The following is a 27,912-nucleotide window of genomic DNA, read 5'->3' as shown; positions in this document are numbered from 1 at the left end:
TGAAACGATTTGATACGATTAAATTACATGGATTATGATATTAATTTAGTCAAATCAGATTGTTTTCAAAATTAATATATATATATATATATATATATTTATTTATTTATTTATATATTTATTTATTTTTTTTGAACTGGAAAATTAATATATTATTAATATTTAAGATTGTTGCGATGGATATATGACTTCAATATGATATAATAAATAATATGAAATATTCTTACATGTCTCTAGAGTTTCAACAAATATTTTGACCATTTAGTAAATTTATATACAAAAAGAATGTAGTATTGGAGTTCAAGTTTTTTTACAAAATTTTTATATTTTTTATTTATAACATGTATTAATGATTTTTAGCTCGTAGTGATATCGTAACCCAAACCAATTTATTAAATACCTTCAACAGTGCTTTTTTTAAAAAAAATTGGATCTGAAGCATATTCTTCTAATATTCCTCACCATTCTCCTCATGCAACTAATGTATTCATAGTCCAGGCTCAACAATGATGCAAGCTACCTCAAAGCTAAAACAGACTTGCATGCATTTTTGTAAGCTTCCTGTGGGAGTATTAAAAGGATAAGTACTGTAATTGATGCTAGCTTCATCAGCACTTGCTATGTGTAAAGAGCTTGTGCTCTGTATACATGCAGAATGCAACCTGTCCAGCATGCAGCCTATGATCTGTCATGTCCATGCACCCCTTTGGTCCTATAAATACCAAACGCCTTCTCTTCTCCACTTCACCTCAAAACAACACTAACAAATAGAGTTAGCTAGCTAGCTTCTTCTATTAGCCATGGCTCCTAAGTTGTCTTTGATTATCTTTACTTCTCTTCTGCTTCTCCATAGCTGCATTGCTTGGAGAAATGACTTGCAGGACCAACAAGACTGCAACTTTGAACGCCTGAATGCTCTAGAACCTACCTCCAGTATTGAGTCAGAAGGCGGCAGGACCGAGTTCTTTAACCCTGATCAAAAGCAGTTCAGGTGCGCTGGTGTGGCGTTTCTCAAACACACCATCCGACAAAAAGGCCTCTTTGTGCCCTCTTACGCAAATTCTGTACTCATGGTCTTTGTTGAACAAGGTAGTCTTGTTATATACTCATACATTGATGCATGTGTACATGTTCCTATAATTTTTGATAAATTGTACTAAGTACTAGATTAATAATTTGTATCTGCTGCTGCAGGCAAGGGAATTCTTGGACTTCTGCTGCCCGGTTGCTCCGAGACTTTCCAGTTACCTGATGATGGTGATTTGCACATGAGGGTACAAAGATTCAAGAAAGGCGATTTACTCATCATCCCAGCTGGAGTTTCACACTGGATTTACAACAATGGTGATCAGGAAATCCAGGCTGTTGTTATGTTTGACACCACCAACCGTGCAAATCAGCTTGACAACATTCCCCAGGTTAAATCAAGAACAAGACTTCAACATATCAATTCAACTACTGACTTATTACTGATTAATGTTTGCCCTGTTACAGAGATTTTTTATATTAGGAAATTCACAAGGACAGCAAGAACAAGGACAGCAAGAACAACCACTCATCCAACAATTCCAAGGGGACAGTGTCCTAAAAGGCTTTGATGTGAGGACTTTGGCGGATGCATTTAGGGTGAACCAAGAAGTGGCAAGTAAGCTTAAGGGCCAGAAGATCAAACAAGGTCACATTATTATAGTCGACAAGGAGCTTGAAGTCATAATACCCCAAAAGGAACAACAAGAAGAACAAAGCCAACAAGGGAGAGGGCAAGGCAACGGCTTGGAAGAAACCACCTGCTCGATGAGAATCAGGGAAAACCTTGATAAAATTGAGCGAGCAGATTTCTTCAATCCACAAGCCGGACACCTCATCTCCCTCAACAGCCACCATCTCCCCATCCTCGGGGACGTTAGACTTAGTGCTGAAAGAGGTTTTCTCCGCAAGGTGATTTCATAACTCCTGTTTTTTATTTCTTTGATAGCTGAACTCACATACGCTACTAACTACTGAGTTTACAATTTTGATCAGAATGCTATGGTGGCACCCCATTGGGTCTTGAATGCCCACACCATCATCTACCCGACGGATGGAGAAGCAAGAATCCAGATTGTAAACAACCAAGGCAAACAGGTGTTTGACGGGCGCCTAAAGAAAGGACAGATGGTGCTGGTGCCACAGAATTTCGCGGTGATGATCCAAGCAGGAAGTCAGGGATTCCGATGGGTGTCGTTCAAGACCAATGACAATGCCATGATGACTCCTATTGCAGGGAGGGGCTCAGTGTTCAGGGGACTACCAGTGAGTGTGTTGGCCAATATTCTCCAAATCTCAGAGGAGCAAGCATCGAATCTGAAATACAGCAATGCTGAGACTATTCTGTTCGCTCCACAACAACAATCTCGGGTTGAAGACTTAGTTAGAATGCTCATATAATGCTAGAAAATTCGGATTCGGATCCTTAAATGTAACATCATGCAAGACATAATACTTTTTAGTTTTGAATAAAACTACTAATGAAAAATTGATGAGAGTGTTCAGTTTTTCAGAAGTTGTCAATGTTTGTTGTTTAATTTAAAGTGTTGCAACACAGTTATTTTTGTTGGCTCTGCTATATATGCCTAGAATAAGAAAGACAATAAAATGGCACTTAATTGCCTTTTAGGCTATAAACTCTCTTTCAAACTACTAAACATAAATTTAAACCCCAACCAATACATTTAAAAATATTGGGAGGTTTGTGAGTCTCGAGAATGGATCCCGATGTGAGCCTTGACAACGTCTAGGTGGAGCCTGATGGACCGGGGTAGGCCTTAATGAGAAAGGGGTGGAGTAAAGTATCGGAGCTTGTTTAGAGCCACTCTGGGTCCTGTTCGTAGTCTTATTGAGGTTTTAGTGAGTCCGAGGTGGATTGAGTGAGATCGAAAGTGGATCCGTGATGACACCTAGGGATGGGTGATAACTAGGGGTTGGAATTTCGGGTAACAAGTCGTGTTCGTGTCAGCAATCGGATCGATTTCAGATCAAGCTAAAATCACTTAAAATTGAATAAAACTGAAAATTGAAGTTTTTAGAAATGAAATTCTAATTCCGGGTCATTTCGGGTCTATTTCGGATCAATCGGGTGATTTTCGGGTTAATTTCGGGTTTTGTCTCAATAAATCGGGTTGGGGGTTCAGGTCGTGTCTGATATTGCCGCCCATAACATATAATCCTAGTTTTTCGTGGTTTGTATTTAAGATTCGTATGTGATCATTAGCTTTTCTGTATATACACTCGAATACAAATACCGGTTGTGGGATCAGCATGGACCTCGAGATAACATAAATAATGTTTAAGTGAGATTTAGTAGGATAGAGATGGAGTTGGTAGAATCGAGGTTAGTAGAATCAAGATGGGTCTCGGTGAAACTCTACTGAATCTGGGTGGATTAAATTTGTATGATTTTTTCCCGTGAATAGAAACGCAATCAGTCTCTTCGTCTCTTGTAGAGTGTATGAATATTTTAGATAACGAAATTTTAGATCTAACGCTTCACTAAAGTAATAATACTGGGACTAAAAACTTTTACTTCAGCCAGATTATTATTATTACCGAACAGTCCATTTGAGACTGGTAACTAGAAAACATAACTGGCCCGGACTAAACATGTCAGTTAAACCCGAATTGACACAAACAAACAAAATAAAATAGAAAATCCCAACTTTGTGCTTCAACTAGGCCTCCTGATCGACTCCAGCACTGTTCCATTGCAGTTTCTCATACATGGCCCATTCCATAAGCACTTCTTCAACGTCCATCAATTCCATGTGTTCATCAGCAACTCTGCATGGCTCAGACACCCTCATGTAACATGGCTCCACCATTCTCAAAGCACTTGACTTTCCTTCAAATTCCTGTACACATGCAAAAACAGATTCAGGTCTTTCCTTAACAAGAATATCCTTATTAAATATACCTTCAAAACCTCACCTGATTTTCTGTTGAGATCAAGTCTTCTTCCATTAACTGGATGTTGACATTGTTGATAGAGCTTGAAAAGCTCTCCATCATAAGCTGAAGATCCATCATCCCCGAGATGAAATTCTCGTGGAAGCCTCTATAAGCTACTAAGGCAAGTTCTTGATTAAAATCGGTGAAATCCATATCGAGTGTTGGAAAGAAAGGCGGTGATATTGCTACAAATGTCATGAGTATGGAAACTCAAATGCAATATGAACCCATATCAAGAAACTCCCCTCATGCAAATCGTTTTCTTCTTTGCTTCTTCCAATTTTGTACCTATTCCTCTATGCAAGGCCACGTTTCACACTGATGCAAGCGGCTTTAATTAAAAGTTGCATGCAGTTTTGTATACCTTGGGCGCAGAGGATAAGGCCTAAAATTTCTTTTAAATAAAATGCGAAAAACAGGAAGATAAGTCTTCGAATTTCTGATACAAAAAATGGAAAATGGAGAAAGATAAGCATGGAGGGATGATGCTCATGTCATCGGAGACCATGTGTAAAGAAATTGTGCTTCATTCGCATGCAGAGTGCAACCTGGCATACATGCAACCTCTGATGTGTCAAGCCACAAGCACTATTTTGTGCTATAAATAAAGACATTTTCCTCTGGGAACTCCACCTCAACACAGAAGTAACAATTAGTGTTGGCTTCTTAGTACTAACCATGGGTTTTAAGTTGTGTCTGATATCCTTAATTTCTCTTATCTTTCTTCATGGATGCATTGCCACCAGGTTGCAGGACCAACAAGAATGCAATTTTGACCGTCTGACCGCTATGCAACCTGCCACCAGTATTGAAGCAGAGGGGGGTAAGACCGAGTTCTGGAGCCCGGATACTAAGCCGTTTAGGTGTGCTGGTGTGGCTTTCCTCAAACACACTATTCGACGTCAAGGCCTCCTTGTGCCTTCTTATGTTAACTCTGTGCTCATGGTCTTTGTCGAAGAAGGTACTGTAATAGAAATTCTTTTGTATGTGTGTCAATTTTTTGATAAATCATATGGATCAGATGATTAAATTTTATGTACTTTGCCAGGCAGGGGATTTTACGGAGTTGTGCTTCCCGGTTGTCCTGAGACTTTCCAATCACCTCAGGACCAAAAGGGCGAGAGAATGAGAGACAGGCATCAAAAGATCGAAAACTTCAAGAAGGGCGATGTGCTTATTTTCAAAGCTGGAATCACACACTGGATGTACAACAACGGTGATCAAGACATCAAACTTGTGGTCATGTTTGACACCACCAACAGAGCGAATCAGCTTGACAGTATTCCCCAAGTACGCGTATTTGTGTAAAATTTATACTTCATATTCATGGACTTATAACTAAACGGCCATATATACTAATTGATCACATCTACGGTCACAGAGATTTTATGTACTAGGAAATCCACAAGGACAAATGCAGGGACAGCAGCAACAACAACCCTTGATGCAGCAATTCCATGGGGACAGTATTCTCAAAGGCTTCGATGCAGAGTCTTTGTCAGCGGCATTCAAGGTGAACCAAGAGATGGGAAGGAGGGTTCGCGGAGAGAATGTCAAACAAGGCCACATCATCACAGTCCAGAAGGAGCTTCAAGTAGAAAGACCCCAAAAACAAAGCCAACCAGAAGATAGGCAAGACAACGGCATCGAAGAAACCAGCTGCTCTGAAAACCTCAGAATCAACATTGACAAGATGGACATAGCTGATATCTTCAACCCACAAGCTGGACAAATAACCTCTCTCAACAGCCACCATCTCCCCATCCTAAGCCAAGTCAAACTCAGCGCCGAAAGAGGCCTTCTCAGAAAGGTAATTACTAATTCATCTCAACTCCTAATAATATAAATTTTAAAATTAGTACACTGATCATTTGTGAATTCATAATGAGCAGAATGCTATGATGGCACCCCACTGGGTCTTAAACGCCCACACCATCATCTACTCGACGGATGGAGAGGCAAGAATCCAGATTGCAAACAACCAAGGGAAACAGGTGTTTGATGACCGGGTGCAGCAAGGACAGCTAGTGCTGGTGCCACAGAATTTCGCGGTGATGATCCAAGCAGGAAACCAGGGATTCCGATGGATTTCATTCAAGACAAATGACAATGCCATGATCACTCCAATTGCAGGCAGGAATTCAGTGTTCAGGGGGTTACCGGTGAGTATCTTGGCCAATATTCTGCAAATTTCAGAAGAGCAAGCATCAAAGCTCAAGTATAGCAACGCTGAGACTATTCTGTTCGTCCCCCCGCAACAACGTTCTCAGGGAGAAAGATTCACTAGCGCTTGAGAGAAGTCTTGAAGAGTTGTTTTGTGTTTTGTTTTGAATAAAGACATAAGCATGGTTGTGCTTATGATGTATCCGAGGTTAATACAGATAAGGGAGTTATATTTTTATCCTCGAACGTTAATTTGATGTTCTAATATGAACAACTTGAAACGAAAAAAATACTACGATTTAAGCTAGGATCAAAAATGAACTTTCAACAAACTTGCATGATCGAGCATTCATGCTACGGCCGCAGCGAGGGGTGAACACGGATTGGGTTGGCCGGATTGGGTTTGAATGGTTCGGTTTGTTCGGTCGAAATAAGGGGCGGGTTGGGTCAATTTGACAGGTTAATAGGTTTTTTTTCACCCCTAGCCGCAGCAAACGAACCAGAGCCGGGTCTGGTCTTTCCCGAACGGAGTCATAATTTTTCGACTCGAGCAGAATTTAACATTTTTCTTAAATAAATCAAATTGGTCCTTGGTTTCCAACTATGGAAGGCAATGTAACTCGATAATAAACGGAGTCGGACATGAATTTATTTCTAAATAATTCGAAATTAGATGAACTTAGTCAAGTTTAATATACTCAATTTTTTCGTTAATAATCTATAAATATCGTTTATTCAACCAATCATAATTCATTAAATATATAATCTTACAAGTAATTACAAATTAAATCTGATACTCATACTCAGTGCAACTGGATAACAAGTGGTTGGGTTTATTTTCTATCAGATAATAATTCAAATTTAATTCTTATTTATTCATATAATTTAGAATTCAAAATATACTCAAATTCATCTAAGCCATGTCTAGTTAAGACTGAACCAAACAAATAAAAACAGCAAGACTCAGAATCAATTAGTAACCAAACTAATCTTCAAGTTCAAGATCGTATTTGTTTAGCAAATATTAAGCAAACAAACAGAACCGAACTCATTTAAAGAAGCCAAACCCGAGATTGTGCAAAACAAACTTTTTAGCAGGCGAGGAAATGAAAAAAAAAAAAAAAAGATTATATACATATATATGGAAAAAAAACCAAAAGAAATATAGAGATGCATGCGGTTGAGAGAAATTCTAGAAAGATTAGATGTACAAAGTAGCTGCACTGTATATAGTTGCTTAACAATTAAACACAAAATAAAATCTGGAAGGCGAGTGGTTTTCATAACATGGGTTTTTATTTCTGTTTTCCCTCTCAGTACATCATAAACACCAGTTTCATAAACTGTCACACTGCAATCACATAAAGTTGTTCATTGGATCATCAGAATGGATCTTCTTCATCCTGTAGGCCTCCATATCCTCCTCAGTAACCTGTAAATAGCAAATATGTGAGGAATCATGACAGAATATAAAATTAATCAATTGGGAATTGTTCTCGTTTTTCATAAATAGAAGAAATACAACTTGACACGAGAAACAAAAGAGGGTGACGAATTCATACTTCATCATTCCACTTCACATTGTACTTGCGCTTCCTTTCATCTTTTTCTTCTCGCCTCCTGGCATCCTCCTGTAGAAAGTTCATTAGATTACTGTCAGTAAGATCATTCTAATCATATGACCACTACATACAAGACATAAAAGTTTAGTTATGAAGTCTCTGCAATAAGGGTTTACAAATATACAATGTTGGAAATTATTTGCGATTGTTCAGGTTCATCTTCAGGAATGTGAGTAACACATATGCAATTATAATTATATAGACAATACAAAGGGTATGATAATTATCATGTCACAAAGAAGTAAGCATATTATACCTTTTTGAGAGACTCTGATAATTTTGCTTGGTCTAGGACCAAATCATCTGGTATATCAGTTCCCCAAGTGGCAAATCGCTTCTCCTCAGCTGGGACATCTACCTCTGGTTGAACAAAACAATTTGTAAGTAAAAGTAATTTCAGTTGAAAAATGCAACTATAACAAATTCAAGTCAGCTTAGACACTGACGCATTACCAGATAAATACTCTGAAATAAAAAGAATGATCAATACTAAAACGTCCTAAAAGTAATAATGAAATCTTCAGAATTATTCACAAAAACCATTGTATAAACCAACTGATATGACGAACAGCAAAAAGCAACCCTCACATGAGAATAACTGAGGTAGCTGAGAGGCTAGAACTAAATCAACTGAAATGGATACTGCTTAGAAGATAGTTATACAAGACTTCTTAATCTCTCCATTCAGGGACATTCATGAACTGAGTTAAATTCAGATGGCAACTAATTGTTAACTAAATTTATACTTACAAGACTTCACCTTTACATTGAGCTCGTAAACTGAGAAGTTACGTACATTATAAAGCCTACCGCTTTGTTTATTTCCTAGAAAGGAGGGATATTAGTACCTATCATTTCCCAACACGAAGTGCTATAATATATGCACCAACTGAAGTGCTATAATTTTTACTTTTTGTTACAAAAGAAAATTACAAGCTGCATATAAACTTGGACAGCTGGCTTTATACGTGAGATATATAGGCTTGTACAAGATACTGACCTTCTGTAGCCTCTTTACGAGCAATATTGGCCTTCATGAGATCTGCTGCAGCTTCAGCAGCTTCAATTCCAGCTGCACCTGTACAATAGCTGTTTCGAATCGACTGTTTGCAGCACTTATATCCCCACTGGTGATTATTCCACCAGGAACCCCAAACAGTGGTATGGTTGTTGATGTAAACGTCTTCTTCATACTTGCTCTTTGGAAGGGCCATCTCCTGCATACATTATAAAGGTCTCAGAAATAAGACACAAACAAAAAAATATATCTTGCAATGTGATTTACAGATTAAACTATTAACATAAAACTAACCTGTCCTTTCACAATCCTACCAGCACGATCATATTCGACTTCTTTCTCACTTTGTCCTAGTAAGAGCTCCTTTGGAAGTGGATCTGCAGTAGCTGCATTACCATACTTCTCCATAATGGTATCCTTGACTTCAGATTTCAGCTTTTCTTTGTTTACTTTAAAATTTTTATACAACAGTTCGGCTTGTGATGGAGCTGCTTGCATGTGAACATCATTTCCTTTCTCAAAAGCCTCCCAAGCATGGATATTGAGCTGTTTGAACTCCAAAGCTTGACCACTTACTCTATTTTGATTATCACCCTATATTGCAAAGGCAACTTATAAGTAACATACACCGTAATAAAGTAACAAGGACTGAACTACGGAAGTAATAAAACTAATATGTCAAGTCCAAGTATACTCACAGCATAAAACTTCTCATTAGGATCCATATCTGGAAGAGGATCCTCACGCATGGATCGAGTCTTGGGATCATAGTGCGCAGAGTTAACATCCAGATTAAGAAGGTACTTAGCTGTATCTTCTCGAATACGGAGATTCCTGAAAACAATAAAAACTCATTGTAAGATCTTGAGTCAAAATAATAATAATAATTGTTGTTATTATTATTATAATATAATAACACTCATTGTAAGATCTTGAATCAAAATAATAATAATAATAATAATAATAACCAAAGAAATAATATATGGGCATGCAGTGCATGCTTTAGATTGCCAGGCAAAATTTAAATGGAAAAGTGAACGCGCAAACAAACCTGACAGTTCCAGTGCTTCCACCACCAGTGGTACGCACACGCTTCTCCACCTTAGCAAAATCCATCTGCTTACTTTCATCAACCTTTGCTTCGTCTACCCTCAAATCATCTTCATTCTCTTCATCATCGCTGACTCCGCCACTAACATCTTGGTTATTATTTTTCTCCTCTAATTTTTTAAGCTGCTGATCCTTCAAATATTTCTTTCTAGCCTCATCCCGAGCTTCATATCGTTCAATAACATGGGCATACGATGCTGCGTCATACCCGTTCCAGCGATCCCTTTTCCCATCATAATCAAGTTCAAAAGACTCTATTTTCTCGTCTGGGGCAATATTTTTGCTTGTCCATTTTGCTCCTAATTTGCGAGGCCTATCCATGCATGCCTTTGCATTATGTGTCATTGCTCCACAGCTGCAACAAGAAAATAGAAATTTAAAAAGACGTGTCAAAAAGTTAACAAAAATATTACTCCCTCCGTCCCCCTGAGTTGTATACATTGGGGGACGGGGACACGGCACGAACTTTAATGCTACTGTAAAGTGTAGTTGTGTAATTTATTTTTGAGATTTTTTTTTTCTGAATTAAAGTTTTCTGAATTAAAGTTTGGATGTTATATTTTTATTCAGAAAAAGAAAATCTCAAAAATAAGTTTAGGAACTATATTTTATAAGAGCATTGAAATGTGTGTCGAGCAGTTAAAAAGAAACGTATACAATTAAATGGGACAGAGGGAGTACTGGCAAGCATATAACTACTCGAGCCATGACAATACAAGTGCTCCCTAGTTTACCCTGATACAGACAATTAAGTGAACCATAACCTAATAGCAGACATGGCAGTTTCAAGAAGCCAAATTATATCAAGAACGACGAACTACGACACTTACCAGCACACACAGAACATGTATGCTTCATTTAACAACCCTAAAACAGCCTGCTACAGAAATGTTTTTTATAAACATATATGGAACAGATTGACAGTAAAGAAAGCCAAATCTGTCAGATATTAGGTTCTTGATGGTATCAGATCAATATAGAGGCATCAGGTAGAAGACAGGATGCTAACAAAACCAGAGAGAGAGAAGCTTGCAAATCTTACTCCACATTTTGAAACAAAGGATGCTAACAAAATCAGAGAGAGTAGGAGCTTTTACTTACTTCTCACATGCACCTTTCCTATACTTTTCAGCCTGAAATATTTTTGCTCCTCTGTCATACCAAGCTTTTGTATAATTCGGATCTGACTTCCATTTCCTTTGATGTTTCAAACTCTGAAGTACATTTTTTTTAAAAACACATTAAGTATTCTGCACTTCAATAGAAAAAATATATAGCTCAGAACATGAAGAGACAGATAACATACCGGTCTTTCAGCATTAAGATACCAAGGGGCAGAGGACATATACTGAGGAATATGAGGATTAATTTCTTTGCCATCCTCGTCCACCTCGGCAGGAGCAAGTCCAGCTTTACGTGCTTCTTCCAATTCCATCTGCTTCCTGTGATCCTCTCTGGACTTAAACGCCACTGCAAGAAAAATAGTGTAAAACACATCAATTCTATTACACACAGCAATCAAAAACATAAACAAACTCGACACAGTATTCACCCCAACAAGAACAAATCCAACTACATACAAGTTCAACAACCTGATCATCCATCTGACCCGATCAAAAACCTCGAACAAATTCACAAATTTAAACTTCCTAGTGATAAAATTCACAAACTTGACTCTGATAATTTTATATTCCATTAAACAATACTCCGCCAATTACAAATCCTGACTATCAACAACGCTATAAATATATAATTGGAAAAGCTAATTAGAGATATAAATAAGAAAATAAGTGAATAATATATGAGATTAGAGACATACTTGATGCGGTAGCCATTGTTCGCGAAACCCTAGAAACAGCAAAGCGTGAGGATTAGATCAATTCGATGCGGCCGCCTTCAATTTGATAAATTAATCTGGTCGAGGAGTTTTGGGGGATTGATCGGATATAAGAAAAACGAAATAGAAGATCTGAAATTCTAATGGACGTCTGATTATATCCCCGGGATACAGAGGCGGTATACGCTAAACTAGACCTCACGATGCTGCTGATGTTGGGTAATTTGGGTTTTCTTTCTTGGGGTAATATAGAATTTTTGTTCATTTATTTTTTATTTTTATTGATTAAATTGACTAATTTTTAATTAAAAATTACTATTTTATTATTTTTGAAAGGGTTTATCTAGTGTGTATGTGAAAAAAAAATTTACTCTTTCATTATTTTTGAAAGGGTTTGTGCGGTATGTATGTTTGGGAGGTTTTTATCGGTGTGGTGGTTGCACGGGTCCATCAATATAAACATATGACAGCCAATAAAAATGAGTCAAATTTATAAAATTCCGTGATTAGCATGTGTCTATGGACATACATTAGTAAAACCGATTTTGAAAAACTGAAAATTACATCTTAAAATAGATTAAAAGTTATTTCCGATGATATTTTTCTTTTCTTTTATTTTATCAATTGATAAATATTAATAATTTTCAGTCAAACTTTAGTCAATTTAACCGGCACAAAATCAAATGCAACTAAAAAGAGACGAAGGCGTACAAGCATATTTATTATAACTGTGATAAATGCAATCTGATTTTACTTGATACAGGTCGGTGAAATTACATTAGGACCCTCGCTAGTTTATTATTCTCTATAATAATTATTCCGTCACGTATTCCTTTTTTTTATTATTTTATGTTTAATTTTAATATATTTTTACTAAAAATAAAAAATCAATTAATTATAATAAAAGTCTAAACTAAGTTGATATCGAGAAATAGAACATATTTCTATTTCTGTTATAAACTCTAGGCTAGTTGATATTAGAGAATAGAATATGAAATATCAATAAGCCCAAATATAAGAGTTTAACGGGGAAGCCCATTTAAAATGATTTGAGATAAAGTGCACATATAAATAATTTTATGAAACAAGAACAATATCTTTGATCTTCGAAAACATTTCGCTAATCTTCACCTTTAACTGTAGGGGTGATCATCAAACCGCAAAAATCGCTCGCATGGTTTTTAAATTTTGTGGTGCGGTTGCGGTTTGAAATTTTGTCAAACCGCAAGGGCCGGTGCGAGTTGCGGTTTTGATTTTACAGAATGTGGTTAAAACCATACCGCACCGCATTTAATATTATATATATATATATATATATATATACTAATTATTTATATTATAGACATATATATTAATTTATCAACTAGACATTACCTATCAAGCTCATGTCTAAACCAGAGACACATTATGACATTACTCAACCCTACCTCTGCTAAGACATTTTACATTTTGTTAATCATGTTTATATTGAACAATAAATTCAAGCAGAAGGCCAGTGCCTCTGATCTGTTGTCTGGTGCTTCTGGTATGATTTTGTACTTATTTAGTGTCTGCAAATTTGCTTAAATGCAGTAGTTCAATTTATGTTAATTCATGATTTAAATTTAATTTTTTAACTTTTATTTTCTTCGAAGAATATTTGATTATTATCAAATTTTTAAAAACTATTTGAATGTATAAACCGCATAAACCGCACCGCAACCGCACCGCTTTTTTGTGATGCGGTTTACGTGGTTTTAACTCTTTGCGGTGCGGTTGCGGTTTGAGAAATTGACAAAACTGCACACACGGTTTGGTTTGCAGTTTTAGCCAAAAACCGCACCGCCCGCACCGTGATCACCCCTACCTTTAAGGTGAACTATCTATATAAGTATCTGACATGAACTTATATTGTAACAAATACTTATTTAACAGAAAGACATGTTTTTAGTAAGTATCTGACATGAACGTATATGATAACAAATATTTATTTAACAGAAAGACATGTTTTTAGTTATTTATATGATATGATTGTAGTTTGTTTTATGATTATAATGTATAGTCATAGACTCATAGTCCTATATCATTCTCATTTCATTTCATTATCATATTTTTCATTACTCAACACGTATTTTAAAACGTATATAAAATATAATTTCATAATTTATTTTCAAATAAAAATTTGCACATCATATTTTTATATAGAAAAAATTCAAAATAATTTTCCAACTATATCTTATAAAAATACTTAAATACGTGTTGATTCCGGTCCCCAACATAAACAATTAAGTGATGGGGGAAAACCTAAACAATTAGTTGATCATATATTTAGATTTAAGATGGATATAACCATGCTGCATCACGCAACCAACTTCAATAAAAACAACTGATTAAAGCTAGTAAAATTTGAATACAATTGTTGCTATTTTAAAAATTATATTAGAACAATGATTATATTACATGACTAAAATTATTATGTCACCAAGTTTTACGTAACATTGATCTTTGTCATTTTAACTTCAGCAATAATAAGCTGTATTTTGACTCATCCCAACAAAATATAATCACCCAGGCTGTTATAGTCAGCCGTCTATGCGGAATGCATATACAATACAGTAATAAATTATGCAAGTATGTGCACACACGCCAGTATATTCCTCGTATTCTCGGTAACAATGATTAAAATACACTATGCGAAGTGTATGTATCCGGACTTCATAAAAGAAATTACAGTTTGAACGGTATCTTACGAGTCAAATAATATGAATATTTTTACTTCGTGACATTTTATTAATAAAAATAGAATATTTAAAATTCTCTTCTAATAATGATCATATCCTGATTCAAAATTTGGATCACTGAGTAAGCACTATATATTGTTCCCAATTTATTTTAATTTTAAAACAATAAGTTTATTATTTATATAGTTTAGTTTATAAGATTTAAATTAATTTAGCATATTAACACTATCTGATTAATTATAATATATGACCAATAATAATAATAATATTTATATTTGAAAACAAAATTTATAATAATAAGAAAGACATTCATTCAAATTTAAAAAAGCGTACGTTAAATGTATAAATAAAAATTACAACATGCCAAAACGAACGAGAACGATACAGATGAACAAAAACTTTGGATTAGTAGGACATATTATATATGCTTTCTTCAACGTAATCAAAATATTATACATATTATGTTGGAATCCTTGAAGGCTCTATCTTTGTCCTCGTTTTGATGATTTTAAGATGTTGAATTCTGTCATCAGAATTCTTGGATGTAATTAGAATAATTAAAAATATCAGACCCAAAAATTTGATTATTTAACTGATGAAAATATATGATTTTTCATAAATTTTGAAATCGGTGAATATATATACATATATATATATATATACATATATATATATATATATATATATATATATATATGAGTGAGGTTCCAGAGAAAACCTACGTATGAAGAAAACTGAGAAAACCAGTATTAATTACGTACATTGTACGGTATTCCTTTTTTAAATGCAATCAGAATATATCCAAAATAGAAGGACAATCTTTGACAAAATCTTGTGAATATTTGCATATCTTTTATTTATGGCATTTCCAAAATTCTATTTTCTAGTATCAATTAATGTGACATACATTTCCAAAAATCAATCAATTACCATAAATTTTTGCACATATCATAATGAATATACTAACTTCTAATAAAGCACTTACCGGAATCAATTAAATTATAAATTTAGAAAACATAAGCTTTTACTAAATGTCATACTAATAAATACATTAAGATTCCATTATAGATTTTATTAATATTCTATCAAGTGTCATATGAGTGTTATTAAGATTCTACTAAGTAATTCGCTAATGACATTAGATTTCTGCTATTTAATATTCAATATATTTATTATATATTAAATTCTATTATATGATTCTTTTTTTTTGATGAATATTATATGATTCTTTAATTATATATTAAAATTGTAATAAGATTCTATTAACAATATAAAATTATTATAAGTTTCTAAATCATGTGGATGAGTTTATTTTATAGATACATTAAGATTCTAATAAAAACTTTCATAAGATGATTCGTTAGAACAATGGTTAAAGATTCGTTAGGAAAACAGGCAGAACACACTAAAAAAAATCTTGTATTATATATAATCAAACTAAAATTTGTGATAAAACTTTTAGCAGAATCTTAGTTTATATATTCAATAAGTTTGATAATAAAATTAATAATTAAAATAAATTAAATCACAAAATTAATAAAATTAGCTATAATTTATAATATGTTATATGTTAAACACTTAATAGAATCTTAATATTCTTAATATATATAGAAGATTCTCTAAAATATTTTATTATTTTTAGTAATAAATATTTGTATCGTGCAAGATTCTTTTTGAATATTTAATTTTTTTTATACAAATTATTCACCCTATAATATTCTTTGACTCTTCAAATATTTTCAAATTAATATTATTTTGAAGAATTACAAACTAATTAATGTTAAAGAATCCTAATTCAAAAATTATAATAATATTTAAAAGAACACTTCAAGAAACTTTCAAATGTTAAACGAATACTTAGTTCCCACTAGATTTCTCAAATATTTATTATTAGAAATAATAAAATATTTTAGAGAATCTTCAATATATATATTAATAATGTTAAGATTCTATTAAGTGTTTGACTTATAACATAATTAATAACGTTAAGATTCTATTACATTAATAATGTTAAGATTCTATTAAGTGTTTGATCTATAGCATAATTTAAATTTTAACTAATTTTATTAGTTTGATGATTTAATTTAATTTAATTATTAAGTTTATTATTAAACTTATTTAATAAATAAACTAAGATTCTGCTAAAGGTTTTATTATGAATTTTGATAGTTTGATTATATATGATACAAATATTTTTTTAATGTGTTCTACATGTGTTCCTAACGAATCTCTAACCATTGTTTTCACGAATCTTCTTATAATTTTTTTATTGGAATTTTAATGTATTTATAAAATATATTCATTCACATGATTTAGATACTTATGGTAATTTTATATTGTTAGTGTAATGTTATTATAATTTTAATAATATTGTTAAATATCTCCGATACGAGATTCTCCAATATATTCTATCATTCTAAATCAAGAATTTTTTTTAAATATGTATATACAAGATTCTCTGAGATATTCTGTTACAAATATTATATGTTAAATGTAAAGTAGTATTTTTTTAAGAAATATTTTCAAGGTGAATCTTTTAAAATTTGAAATTTGAAATTTGAAATTTGAAATTCGAATTGAATATACATTAAATGATTGATTGATTAAGATATGAAGAATCTATTTAAAGCTGGTATTAATGTGTGATTGATTTGTGATAAAACTTTTAGCAGAATCTTAGTTTATATATTCAATAAGTTTGATAATAAAATTAATAATTAAAATAAATTAAATCACAAAATTAATAAAATTAGCTATAATTTATAATATGTTATATGTTAAACACTTAATAGAATCTTAATATTCTTAATATATATAGAAGATTCTCTAAAATATTTTATTATTTTTAGTAATAAATATTTGTATCGTGCAAGATTCTTTTTGAATATTTAATTTTTTTTTATACAAATTATTCACCCTATAATATTCTTTGACTCTTCAAATATTTTCAAATTAATATTATTTTGAAGAATTACAAACTAATTAATGTTAAAGAATCCTAATTCAAAAATTATAATAATATTTAAAAGAACACTTCAAGAAACTTTCAAATGTTAAACGAATACTTAGTTCCCACTAGATTTTTCAAATATTTATTATTAGAAATAATAAAATATTTTAGAGAATCTTCAATATATATATTAATAATGTTAAGATTCTATTAAGTGTTTGACTTATAACATAATTAATAACGTTAAGATTCTATTACATTAATAATGTTAAGATTCTATTAAGTGTTTGATCTATAGCATAATTTAAATTTTAACTAATTTTATTAGTTTGATGATTTAATTTAATTTAATTATTAAGTTTATTATTAAACTTATTTAATAAATAAACTAAGATTCTGCTAAAGGTTTTATTATGAATTTTGATAGTTTGATTATATATGATACAAATATTTTTTTAATGTGTTCTACATGTGTTCCTAACGAATCTCTAACCATTGTTTTCACGAATCTTCTTATAATTTTTTTATTGGAATTTTAATGTATTTATAAAATATATTCATTCACATGATTTAGATACTTATGGTAATTTTATATTGTTAGTGTAATGTTATTATAATTTTAATAATATTGTTAAATATCTCCGATACGAGATTCTCCAATATATTCTATCATTCTAAATCAAGAATTTTTTTTAAATATGTATATACAAGATTCTCTGAGATATTCTGTTACAAATATTATATGTTAAATGTAAAGTAGTATTTTTTTAAGAAATATTTTCAAGGTGAATCTTTTAAAATTTGAAATTTGAAATTTGAAATTTGAAATTCGAATTGAATATACATTAAATGATTGATTGATTAAGATATGAAGAATCTATTTAAAGCTGGTATTAATGTGTGATTGATTTGGGATATATTTATGTTACAAAATTGCCCTGTATACGCTAGATTTGATTGACATGATTAATTATTACAATACAGTATATTATTAAATACGCATACGTGATCAACGGTGATTAGCAGGGTTTCTCGGTTTTCTTGATAAGCTGAGTTTTCTTAGGATCCTCCGCCTATATATATATATGTATGTATGAGAATTTTCAACTTAATCCACTACTAGAGCGCATTTTGTACAGCAATGATGTGAGGTCGGTGAAACAAATATGAACTTGCATGTGCTTGAATTATATTAAAATAGAAAATATATATAAACTTTAATTTTCACAAGTACTTATTATTTACGTGTATACAAATATATCAACGGAATTATTTGAGAAAAACAAGGCCAAATTACATGAGTATATATACAAATGTATGAGCACTTTTTTTTTGCTTAACGCCCGAGGCTTGCTTAATTAGATTGTATTGGTCTTTATCTACATTGGAATGTTGTACACTACACACCAAAACGGTAAGCCTATGGCTAGTAATAATCGGTAACAAGAAAAATAGAAAACCAGAAATATAATCACCTATGATTTCCAAAGTCGCTATTTAACTCCCATTACTCATCTACTCTAAAACGGCCGGAACATCTTTCATTTAAAATTCCGGTAGCGGCCCAGATGAATTTGTTAACATATCGTACCAGAAATTGTCCATGATATCCCTGTTCATGTGATCATTATCGAATTCCGGGAATTGAAGATGGAAGTCATCACCGTTAAATCCACTCGTAGCTGTACCACCATTATCCGCTAGAAACTCACTTGTGTCGCTGGAGTTCTCGCTCGAAAATACTTCGGACCAGAATGAATCATCGACTTCGAGAAAATCGGTCAAGGGTTCAGCACTCGTGTTATCTTCAGCACTACTGGTGGTCATTGATGATTGTTGTTGAGGGGAATTTTGCTGGGAAATATCATCCTTAACTTGAAATCTCGAAGGGGAGGTAAATTTCAGATCACTTGATTGTTCTGCATTATGGGATGTTGGGGCAGTAGTTTTTGGAACTTTGTTGATTCTCTTTTTTAGATGAGTGTGCCACACATTTTTAATCTCATTGTCTGTTCGTCCTGGTAAGCTTGCTGCAATTGCAGACCATCTGCATATCCAAGATAAAATATGATTAGTATATGTAAAATCAAATCAAACACATCCGGTATATATGAATTCTGACTTGTAAATATGGGCGAATTTTACCGAACTCGTAAAAGATCTGATTTCACATACATGTGGTATTTTTATACTACCACTGAAAATAATTGAATATACATCATGGAGGATCAATTTTTCAAAAGTTGTATCCATTCAGTCCCACTTGCCTTTGAAAATTTTAAAACTAGGGAAATTTGAGTGCCACCTTTTTGTGATGTCTTTGGTAACAAATTGAAAATTCTTACAATAATTACTCCCTCCGTCCCCTTTTATATGTCCATTTTGCTTTTCGAGGAGTCAAATTGATCAATTTTTGATTAAACATTACAAATTATCTATTTATTATTTTTAAAATCTGAAAGTTACATATTAAAGTAGACTAAATATACTTTCTAATGGTATAATTTTTAATATTTTTCACAATTATCTGATACATGTAAAATTCAGTCAAAATTCAGTCAATTTGACTGGTCAAAATCAAAATGAACATGTAAAAGGGGACGGAGGGAGTACAAATCTAGAAGCACAAGTCAATACAAGTCTCCTCGTATCTGTGCGTAAGTAGAGTTGTGTACACACCTGTTTCCAAGAACTTCATGCAAGTTGATGATAGTTTCCTCCTCCTCTTGACTGAAATTTCCTCGTTTTATGTCCGGCCGCAGATAATTTGTCCACCGAAGCCTACAACTCTTCCCGCATCTTAACAAACCTGATGATCAATATATCAAAAAATCAATAACCCGTGTATTGTAAAAGAAATGGCCAAGTATAGAGAAAAGTGAGCTTAATTAATTACCAGCTTGTTTAGGAAGAGCTCGCCAATTGTCATGGCCATGAAGAGTGACATGATTGATAAGAATCTGATCTTCGTCTCGAGTCCATGGACCTTTCTTCAGTCCCATCTTCTCGCAACAAGGAGCTCTCACCATTCTGAATATAGTTGTTTAGTTACTTTGTTGGTATGAAAATATATGAGTTGCGAAGAGAAGTGATGAGTTAAAAGCTTGAAATGAGATTGGGGAATAAGAATGTGGGTCGGTTTATATATAGATGAATAGAGAAGGGGGCAAGTGGTCCATTTCATAATACGCCAAGAAAAAAGAATGGGATTATAAATTTCAAAACACATGCACACTAGCGTCCGTCATTTCGAGGCAAGTTCAAACAGGTGAGCGAGCTGGAAAAGTCTACAATCTGACGTTGCTTTGCCAGTCAAACCAAACGTGTGTTTTTACTGGCTGGGAAGGGCAGTTCTCCCCTCGTGTACATGTTAGAGTCAAGATGGTTTATAGCTATTGCAATAATTTAGTGAAAAAAAGAGATTTGTGTTATTAAAATAAATTTTTTATTCCAGTGAGTTGATTTAAAATAATATTAAATGATCTATACTTAGTCAATTTTCAACCATCTTATAGATGAAATGAAACAAAAATTATTAAATTTGCTATTCTATCCATTCCCCCTTAATGCCTACGTGACAATTATAATTTTATCTTTTAACACCAAATATAACATCTTGTTTTTTTGCAACCAAGTCTAACATTTCATCAGAGTGTTTATTTTTTCATGGTTGTTATATTATAGATATGGTATCTCCGTTAGTTATATTATAGATATGGTATCTCCGTTAGTACCTAAATTATAAGATAAAATTATTACATTACATATAGTACAATAACTACATAAAAACATCTCCAATCGTGTTGGCCGAAAATGATTGGCTAAATTGAATATCTAAGATATTTGTAAAATTTACCGAACTTGTAACACATTTTATCTTGATGGTGATGACTATATTGATTGACTATATACTTATTATTTCAAATTATTATAAATATAATATATCATTTTAACTCAGGTCTAGAAGTCGATGATTAATCACCGATTAATCTATGTTCTGTAGCTCACTTAACTAATTAAATTTTCAATTAGTCCCGGATCAATTCAATTAATTTCCAATTAATTATTGTTCAATTACTTCACCGACAAAGTACGATTCCCGCTTTTCACCGCACTGTATTTTAATGATAATAAATAATGTACAATCTTACTATACTTGGCCAAACATAATTAACAAAGTAGATTAACTATATTTTTAGAGAAACGTAATGGCCGAAGTGAACAAAAATGTATATATTATCTATATTTTTGTTTATAATATTATTTATTAAATTTTAACTACATATATTTCCGAGGGGTGGAGATGCTATAACAACTTTAAATATGTCGCAATCCTAATTATGTCAATATTATAGTACCCATATGTACTCCGAATACTTTCAGTTAAAATTATAATCCCATTGCTATTCTGATAGTAAAATATTCAGTTACTCAGCATTCTCCGTATATTAGTTTCTTTAATGGTCAAAGAAAGAAGCCAATGCACTTGCCAAATTACAATAAACAAAAGGTGGTATCACGGACTGCAGCTTTATGGAGTATGCAATTTGAAGATTGATTTCACACGGGATGACAGGAATGACATTGTACACAGGAGAAATATATAAATGCGAAAACTTTTAACAAGGCAGAGAGAGTCAACATGGATTGACTGTGGTCATAATGTAATGCTCAAAAGCAACCCCGTTGTAATTGAGTTAAACATACTCCTCCTTACAAGTTGACGACAGAAGCTTGAGGCTGGTTGTATTTAAAGATTACAAAATGGAGGTGAACTATGTGTGGATGCGCGGCGGGTCTCACCGTAACTAGACGGAGGCTTAATCATTGTCGAGATATTAAAAAAATAATCCAAATTGTGTGTATTTCGAATTTAATTAATACCATTAAGGGGATGGTTGATTATTGAGCGTAAAAAATTAATATGTGATACAGAATGATTTTATCTCTAATAGTGTAAGATAAATAATTCATGTTAAAATTTCTCATTTACTCTAAAAAATATGTTATATCTGTAATTTATATTTTGTTTTATTAGTGTTGAATATCAGCCTAAGAAACCTTAGTCATACTCATGCATAACACTCACTTGTCCCGTTCTAACTCACGGGCCCATGTCAATTAATTTTTGGTATAGTTTGATGCGCTGTGATTCGTTATATATTGAGTCTAAACTCTAAAGCTTCTTGAAATTTACATGAACTTAGGTGATCAATTATGTGTTATTAAAAATAAATAAAATAGCCTAGACTTCGAGAATATTTGAATTCAACGTGGTAACCTAGCTTTTCGATAATTTCAAAATTCAATGGGTTAGAGCGTTAGAGGAGGTCTTTTTATGGATCTTATACTTATATTTAACACTTACCTCACTCTAAATAATGGGTTGAATAGTGGATTATGGGCGCCCATCTTTGAGGTATAAATTGCCTTCGTGTCCATTTTAAATTGTGAGAATATTGGGAGTGACTAGAGATGGCAATCGTTTCGTTCGTTTCGTGTATTTTCGTGTTTCGTGTACTCGAAGGTAAAATCCGTATCCATCCGTTATTGATTTCGTGTACCTAATTTGAAACCCGTATCCGATCTAAAACGTTTCGTGTACTTTTCGTGTATATTATATATAAAAATATTAATATAATTTTAATCAAAAAATAGTTTTAATATATATTCTTATATATAATTTTATTAAATATGAATGGTATATTTATGCTTGCATACAATCTTCTAAAAATTTGTTAATGTATCTCTGATATATATTTGCATATACATATATATATATATATATATATATATATATATATATATATATATATTACACAATTTTTTATATAATATATTATAACATATATATAATAAAAATTATGTACAAATATTTCGTGTACCCAAAATGAAAACCCATATCCGACACGAAATCTATCGTGTAATTTCGTGTTCGTGTTTCGTGTATCAAAAATCGAAACCCATATCCATTTTTTTCGTGTCGTTTCGTTTCGTGTTACGTGTTTCGTAACACGTGTACGTGTCAAATTGCCGGGCCTAGGGGTGGCAGGGGCTCGAACCCGAGACCTCCCGCAAACCTGGCTCTGGTATACCATGCAGAGAACTATTTCATCTAAAATCTTAAGGTGTTAGAGAAGGCCTTTATAGATCTTCTACTTATATTTAACATTTATAATTATAAATCATGCAAACTAAATAAGGGGTCGTTTGGTTCACGAGACGGTATGGGTTTGGAATCAGGAATCGGGTTAAGCTAGTATGGGGTTGAGGAATCATTCTTGATATCTTGTGTTTGGTTTAATACTGGAATGAAAATAAATAATTTATGTACTGGAATGAAAATAAATAATTAGTAATAACTAATATTACTAATTAATAGTAAATAAAAATAAGTATAACTTATTTCAGATTAAAAAAATATCATATTTAATTTATGTGTTTTGAGATTGTATTTAACTTTATAAATAAAAATGAATTAATAAAATTTTCATTTGATACCTCATACCCCTCTCTCATACCCACCTCCCCCCTAAGGTATCAAATCTGATTCCAGGTGGGTTTGAGGTATGGGTATCAGATTATAAAAATAGACAACCAAACACCAAGTATGGGTTTGGAATGAACAAAACCCATACCTGATACCAGAATCAGCTGAACCAAACGACCCCTAAGGTCTTTCTATTTTGTACGATAATAATAATATATAAAGATGATTGTCGAAATCAGAAATTAAAACTAATCGATTGATTTATCGATTCAGGATTTATTAGATATTTATTGGAGACTTTTGATCAAATCAGAATGTATCCAGTAAAATGATAAAATATATTTTAATTAATAATTAAAAATTTTTTAACAAATCGAAAATATTTAAAAAATTGTGCATAAATAAAAAGTAACCTAGTGACCGGGTTTGGACTTCATTTGAATTAACTACTTAATTCAATTATACAAACTGAAATATAATTCAAGGGTCAGTACTACTGTTACTGCAGCTGCAATACATACGACAACAAACCAGAGATGAAAAAGAATATCCAGTCCACCTCCAAAAATAAAACACTGAAAATTATAATATTCAAACATAGTCGCTTCTCGCTAGCTAGTTGCTATCTAGAACACATCGACTTCAGCAACTTGCAAATTTATTTGTAATTAGTGACCTGTCCAAGAGTTTGTAGAAATTACAATACTACGATATAACCATATAGTAAGCATAAGCAGGCTACAAGTTCTATGGATACAAGAAAATATTACTACTATAACTAATCAATTAGTAGTCTTTTAAGTGCACGCTTGCAGTGAAAATATTTCTCGTAGTATATTAATAAGGTCGTACCTGCTCTGCAATATTATTTGAATGTTGAAATATATAGTGTCCGTTTATTCGGTCAAAATAATATTATAGCATTAGAAAGTATAACTTCTGGCCAAGAAAATATTAAAAACTGAACTTGTAACTTTGCTTTTGGGTAAATAAGTTTCTAAGCTCACTTTGGAGTTTCAGATACGAGCTCTTATAAAAAGAATTAATTTTTTGCAACTATCCTTTGTCCCTAGGTCTCTCTGATCCGATAATTAATATTCAAAAAAAATCTTGGGATTTAATTCTCCATGATCCGACAATATATTTTAGCAAAAATAAATAAATAAAAAACTGATATTTTCTGATATTCTGATAATTACAAGAAGCTAACAATTCTCAACATTGCGCAGACATATATCCCTATCCGGCTATCCCCAAGCACCACATCCACAAGGAATGTAATATAATATATTTAATGCGCAAATATAACATGTGCATAAAAACCTAATTATTTATGCTGATTGTCAAATTTTGTAAATGATTTGCCACTACTTTCTACATAGCTTTCCATTATCTAATAATGATAATCTTGTAAGTGAAGTGTATTGAGACAATGTTTTGCAAAGGTCTGAGCTCATCAAGCTTGCTAATGCCTGCTTTACTTTGGAGATTTTGTGTGCCAAGAAGAAAAAAAGGAGGTGTACGATAGGGTCTCCCACTGCGATGAATCATCTATCATGCAAAAGGATAGCAGGATCTTACCGACATGGTCAACCAGATACGAATAACCCCACCTCTTATTTTCCGCTTCTGTTTTTATTGCTCGACTACTCTTAAAAATCTCCTTGTTTATACAGATAAACTGCGCCTCGCCTGAAGTGCTGGCTCAGTGGCTGGGCTCGACATAACTGTCCAGTATTAATACTCCAAAAGATATGCTCATTTGAATACTTGTTGGTTTCACACAACCTATTGTGATAGACCCACCTGGTGGGCCGGCTGTCGATGTATTCGAGGCGTAGAGTCAAGGGCAAATAAGTCCTTACAAAAGTCAGTGAGGGTAAAGGAGTAATTGAGCAGAGAACAGAGCTAGAAAGGGGAAAAGAGAGCACAGTAGGGTATCATCTGGGAATTGAATTATCTTGTTAGACGGGAGAGTCTGGCCTCTCGAAAGCCAGTGTTTACTTGTTTTGCTTTGTATTTCTATTCCCAGTACTATTATTAAGTAATATTCAGCAGAGTTTGTCTTGCATCTTGAGTAGTGTATTACAAGTGGTATCAGAGCCCTAGATCTATGGGGCCTCCGACGGTGACACAGCGTCTTGAGCAGTTGGAAGCTACGGCGGCGGAGAGTGAGGCTACTATGGCAGATCTGGTAGCTAAAGCGGTCGAAACCGCGGTGACGTCGATGAAACAAGCGTTGACTGAGATTTTGTTGGAGGGTCAAGCCATGGCGGCTAAGAAACAAGGCGATGAGTTGGAAGCCCTGTCGATGCGGTTAGAGGGGCGCATAAATCGTGCTCGGGAGCAACAAGAACACATGTTGAACATGCTCAGATCTGATCAACTTAAGTTTTACGCCGAGTTGAAGGCTCTAGACTCGGGGTTGAAGGCTAGTCGTGGTGAACTCGGAGGTAAGGGCGAAGGGGAGGATACCCCTTTAATGTCGACGGTGGGTCATCTTGCAAGTAGATCTGGCCAGATTCCGATAGGGGCTGAGGGCGGCAGTACAATGGGTCCTGTTGGGGGTAAGGGTTCTGGTGGTGGACCCGGAAATTGGCGCTACAGGAAACTGGACATGCCCATCTTTGATGGTACAGACCCTGATGGCTGGATCTTAAGGGTGGAAAGATATTTTACGTTTTACCGACTCAATGAAGAGGAAATGTTAGAGGACGTGGCGGTTGCTTTGGAGGGCGATGCTTTGAGGTGGTACCAGTGGGAGCAGAAACGAAGGCCTATCAGGCTCTGGGCAGATTTAAAGACATTCTTGCTCCGACAGTTCAGGCCCACGGAAGGAGGGTCGTTATATGAGCAATGGCTGGCCACGAGTCAAACGTCCACGGTAGGGGAGTATAAGAGGCGTTTTATTGAAACAGCAGCTCCATTGGAGCGAATTTCTGAACAGATTTTGCTGGGACAGTTCTTAAACGGGCTGAAGGAAGAAGTGAGGGTGGAGGTGAGGTTATTGAACCCGGTGAATTTGGAGCAAGCTATGGAACTTGCTGTTCGCGTGGAGGAGAAACAAAAAGCCTTGTCCACTCGAAAGCAGAGTTTAAGCACCATCAAAACCATATCTCCCCGTACGTACAGCAAAGGCAGCCAGTTTGGTTCAGTGTATTCGCAATTGCCCCCAACCAGCCCCACGACACACAAGAGTTGGGGATCAACACCTTCGGAGTCGCAAGCCTCAGTGTACTCGCCAAAATCTACCAGTAATAGTAATGTCACAAAGGTGCCTACAGAATTTCGGAGACTCACGGAGAAAGAGTTACAAGAGAAGAAGAGCAAGGGAATTTGTTTTCGGTGTGATGATAAGTGGACGATGGGCCACAGGTGTAGGCGAAAAGAATTGAGTGTTATTTTGATTGATGACGAGGAAGATGGCACAGATGAAGGCAGCACCGAACCCCCTTTGTCGCCAACAGAGGAATTGACTACCGAAGTGTCCCTGAATTCGGTAGTTGGGCTGTCGAACCCCAAAACAATGAAGATTCGAGGAACAATAGATGGTGCGGAAGTCATTGTCATGATTGACCCCGGTGCCACTCATAATTTTGTGGCATTATCGGTAGTGCAACGTTTGGGATTGACCGTGGAAGATTCAGGGGGTTTTGGAGTGTCCTTGGGGAATGGCGAGACGATTAAAGGAAGGGGCATTTGTAGGGGAGTTAACTTGGCACTAGAGGGTAAATTGATGTTGTGCGAAGATTTCTTACCACTGGAATTAGGAACATCCGATGTGATCTTAGGGGTGCAATGGTTGGAGACCTTGGGGCCGGTCACAACCAATTGAAAGACTCAAGTTATGAGGTTCCAACTACATGGCAGCCCAGTCATTTTAACAGGAGATTTGTCCCTAACAAGAGCCAAGGTGTCCTTGAAAACAATGTTGAAGAGCTTAAGGAAGGAGGGGCAGGGGTATTTAGTAGAATGTAATAGGCTGGACATGGTGCACTCACAGGAGGCATGCCAGATA

The 27,912-nt window shown here is 33.9% G+C and overlaps 5 protein-coding genes across 5 annotated transcripts; 2 read left to right on the top strand and 3 right to left on the bottom strand.

The window, feature by feature from the left end:
* The first annotated feature begins 532 nt into the window (after window positions 1-532).
* On the top strand, window positions 533-2,517 carry LOC108221671 (11S globulin seed storage protein Ana o 2.0101). The gene is made up of 4 exons (XM_064094572.1): window positions 533-1,089; window positions 1,195-1,418; window positions 1,495-1,938; window positions 2,023-2,517. The coding sequence occupies exons 1-4, from the start codon at window positions 801-803 to the stop codon at window positions 2,425-2,427; spliced, it is 1,362 nt and encodes a 453-aa protein (XP_063950642.1). The 5' UTR covers window positions 533-800; the 3' UTR covers window positions 2,428-2,517.
* Window positions 2,518-3,551: 1,034 nt separating this feature from the next.
* Window positions 3,552-4,456, bottom strand: LOC108222202 (uncharacterized). Its single transcript, XM_017396107.2, has 2 exons — window positions 3,964-4,456; window positions 3,552-3,887 (listed from the first exon to the last, which is right to left on the bottom strand). Exons 1-2 carry the CDS (start codon window positions 4,180-4,182, stop codon window positions 3,708-3,710), a joined length of 399 nt encoding a protein of 132 aa, XP_017251596.1. The 5' UTR covers window positions 4,183-4,456; the 3' UTR covers window positions 3,552-3,707.
* A 50-nt stretch (window positions 4,457-4,506) lies between these two features.
* LOC108222201 (11S globulin seed storage protein Ana o 2.0101) lies at window positions 4,507-6,385 on the top strand. The gene is made up of 4 exons (XM_017396106.2): window positions 4,507-4,945; window positions 5,033-5,274; window positions 5,366-5,794; window positions 5,877-6,385. Exons 1-4 carry the CDS (start codon window positions 4,663-4,665, stop codon window positions 6,276-6,278), a joined length of 1,356 nt encoding a protein of 451 aa, XP_017251595.1. The 5' UTR covers window positions 4,507-4,662; the 3' UTR covers window positions 6,279-6,385.
* A 942-nt stretch (window positions 6,386-7,327) lies between these two features.
* LOC108223618 (pre-mRNA-splicing factor SLU7) lies at window positions 7,328-11,984 on the bottom strand. The gene is made up of 10 exons (XM_017397957.2): window positions 11,717-11,984; window positions 11,204-11,367; window positions 10,999-11,111; window positions 9,839-10,252; window positions 9,486-9,621; window positions 9,082-9,381; window positions 8,770-8,986; window positions 8,026-8,129; window positions 7,710-7,778; window positions 7,328-7,579 (listed from the first exon to the last, which is right to left on the bottom strand). Exons 1-10 carry the CDS (start codon window positions 11,730-11,732, stop codon window positions 7,505-7,507), a joined length of 1,608 nt encoding a protein of 535 aa, XP_017253446.1. The 5' UTR covers window positions 11,733-11,984; the 3' UTR covers window positions 7,328-7,504.
* Window positions 11,985-18,613: 6,629 nt separating this feature from the next.
* Window positions 18,614-20,588, bottom strand: LOC108220609 (transcription factor MYB14). Its single transcript, XM_017394417.2, has 3 exons — window positions 20,301-20,588; window positions 20,084-20,213; window positions 18,614-19,451 (listed from the first exon to the last, which is right to left on the bottom strand). Exons 1-3 carry the CDS (start codon window positions 20,431-20,433, stop codon window positions 18,950-18,952), a joined length of 765 nt encoding a protein of 254 aa, XP_017249906.1. The 5' UTR covers window positions 20,434-20,588; the 3' UTR covers window positions 18,614-18,949.
* Between the last annotated feature and the right edge of the window lie 7,324 nt (window positions 20,589-27,912).

The sequence above is a fragment of the Daucus carota genome, chromosome 5 (genome assembly GCF_001625215.2).
Source record: "Daucus carota subsp. sativus chromosome 5, DH1 v3.0, whole genome shotgun sequence".
NCBI lineage: Eukaryota > Viridiplantae > Streptophyta > Magnoliopsida > Apiales > Apiaceae > Daucus > Daucus carota.
Note: the sequence above shows the minus strand (reverse complement) of the source record. Positions and strands in the feature narration are given on the sequence as shown.

Excerpts from the sequence above, each read along its gene's own strand:
- LOC108220609 (XM_017394417.2), bottom strand. The coding sequence starts at position 20,433 with ATGGTGAGAGCTCCTTGTTGCGAGAAGATGGGACTGAAGAAAGGTCCA. Across the intron at positions 20,214-20,300 it reads AGCTCTTCCTAAACAAGCTG|GTTTGTTAAGATGCGGGAAG; the intron begins GTAATTAATTAA and ends ATTGATCATCAG. Across the intron at positions 19,452-20,083 it reads CATGAAGTTCTTGGAAACAG|ATGGTCTGCAATTGCAGCAA; the intron begins GTGTGTACACAA and ends TTGGATATGCAG.
- LOC108221671 (XM_064094572.1), top strand. The coding sequence starts at position 801 with ATGGCTCCTAAGTTGTCTTTGATTATCTTTACTTCTCTTCTGCTTCTC. Across the intron at positions 1,419-1,494 it reads AGCTTGACAACATTCCCCAG|AGATTTTTTATATTAGGAAA; the intron begins GTTAAATCAAGA and ends GCCCTGTTACAG. Across the intron at positions 1,939-2,022 it reads AAAGAGGTTTTCTCCGCAAG|AATGCTATGGTGGCACCCCA; the intron begins GTGATTTCATAA and ends AATTTTGATCAG.
- LOC108222201 (XM_017396106.2), top strand. The coding sequence starts at position 4,663 with ATGGGTTTTAAGTTGTGTCTGATATCCTTAATTTCTCTTATCTTTCTT. Across the intron at positions 5,275-5,365 it reads AGCTTGACAGTATTCCCCAA|AGATTTTATGTACTAGGAAA; the intron begins GTACGCGTATTT and ends CTACGGTCACAG. Across the intron at positions 5,795-5,876 it reads AAAGAGGCCTTCTCAGAAAG|AATGCTATGATGGCACCCCA; the intron begins GTAATTACTAAT and ends CATAATGAGCAG.
- LOC108223618 (XM_017397957.2), bottom strand. Across the intron at positions 11,112-11,203 it reads ATCTTAATGCTGAAAGACCG|AGTTTGAAACATCAAAGGAA; the intron begins GTATGTTATCTG and ends AATGTACTTCAG. Across the intron at positions 8,130-8,769 it reads TCGTAAAGAGGCTACAGAAG|AGGTAGATGTCCCAGCTGAG; the intron begins GTCAGTATCTTG and ends TTGTTCAACCAG.
- LOC108222202 (XM_017396107.2), bottom strand. The coding sequence starts at position 4,182 with ATGACATTTGTAGCAATATCACCGCCTTTCTTTCCAACACTCGATATG. Across the intron at positions 3,888-3,963 it reads TGATCTCAACAGAAAATCAG|GAATTTGAAGGAAAGTCAAG; the intron begins GTGAGGTTTTGA and ends GCATGTGTACAG.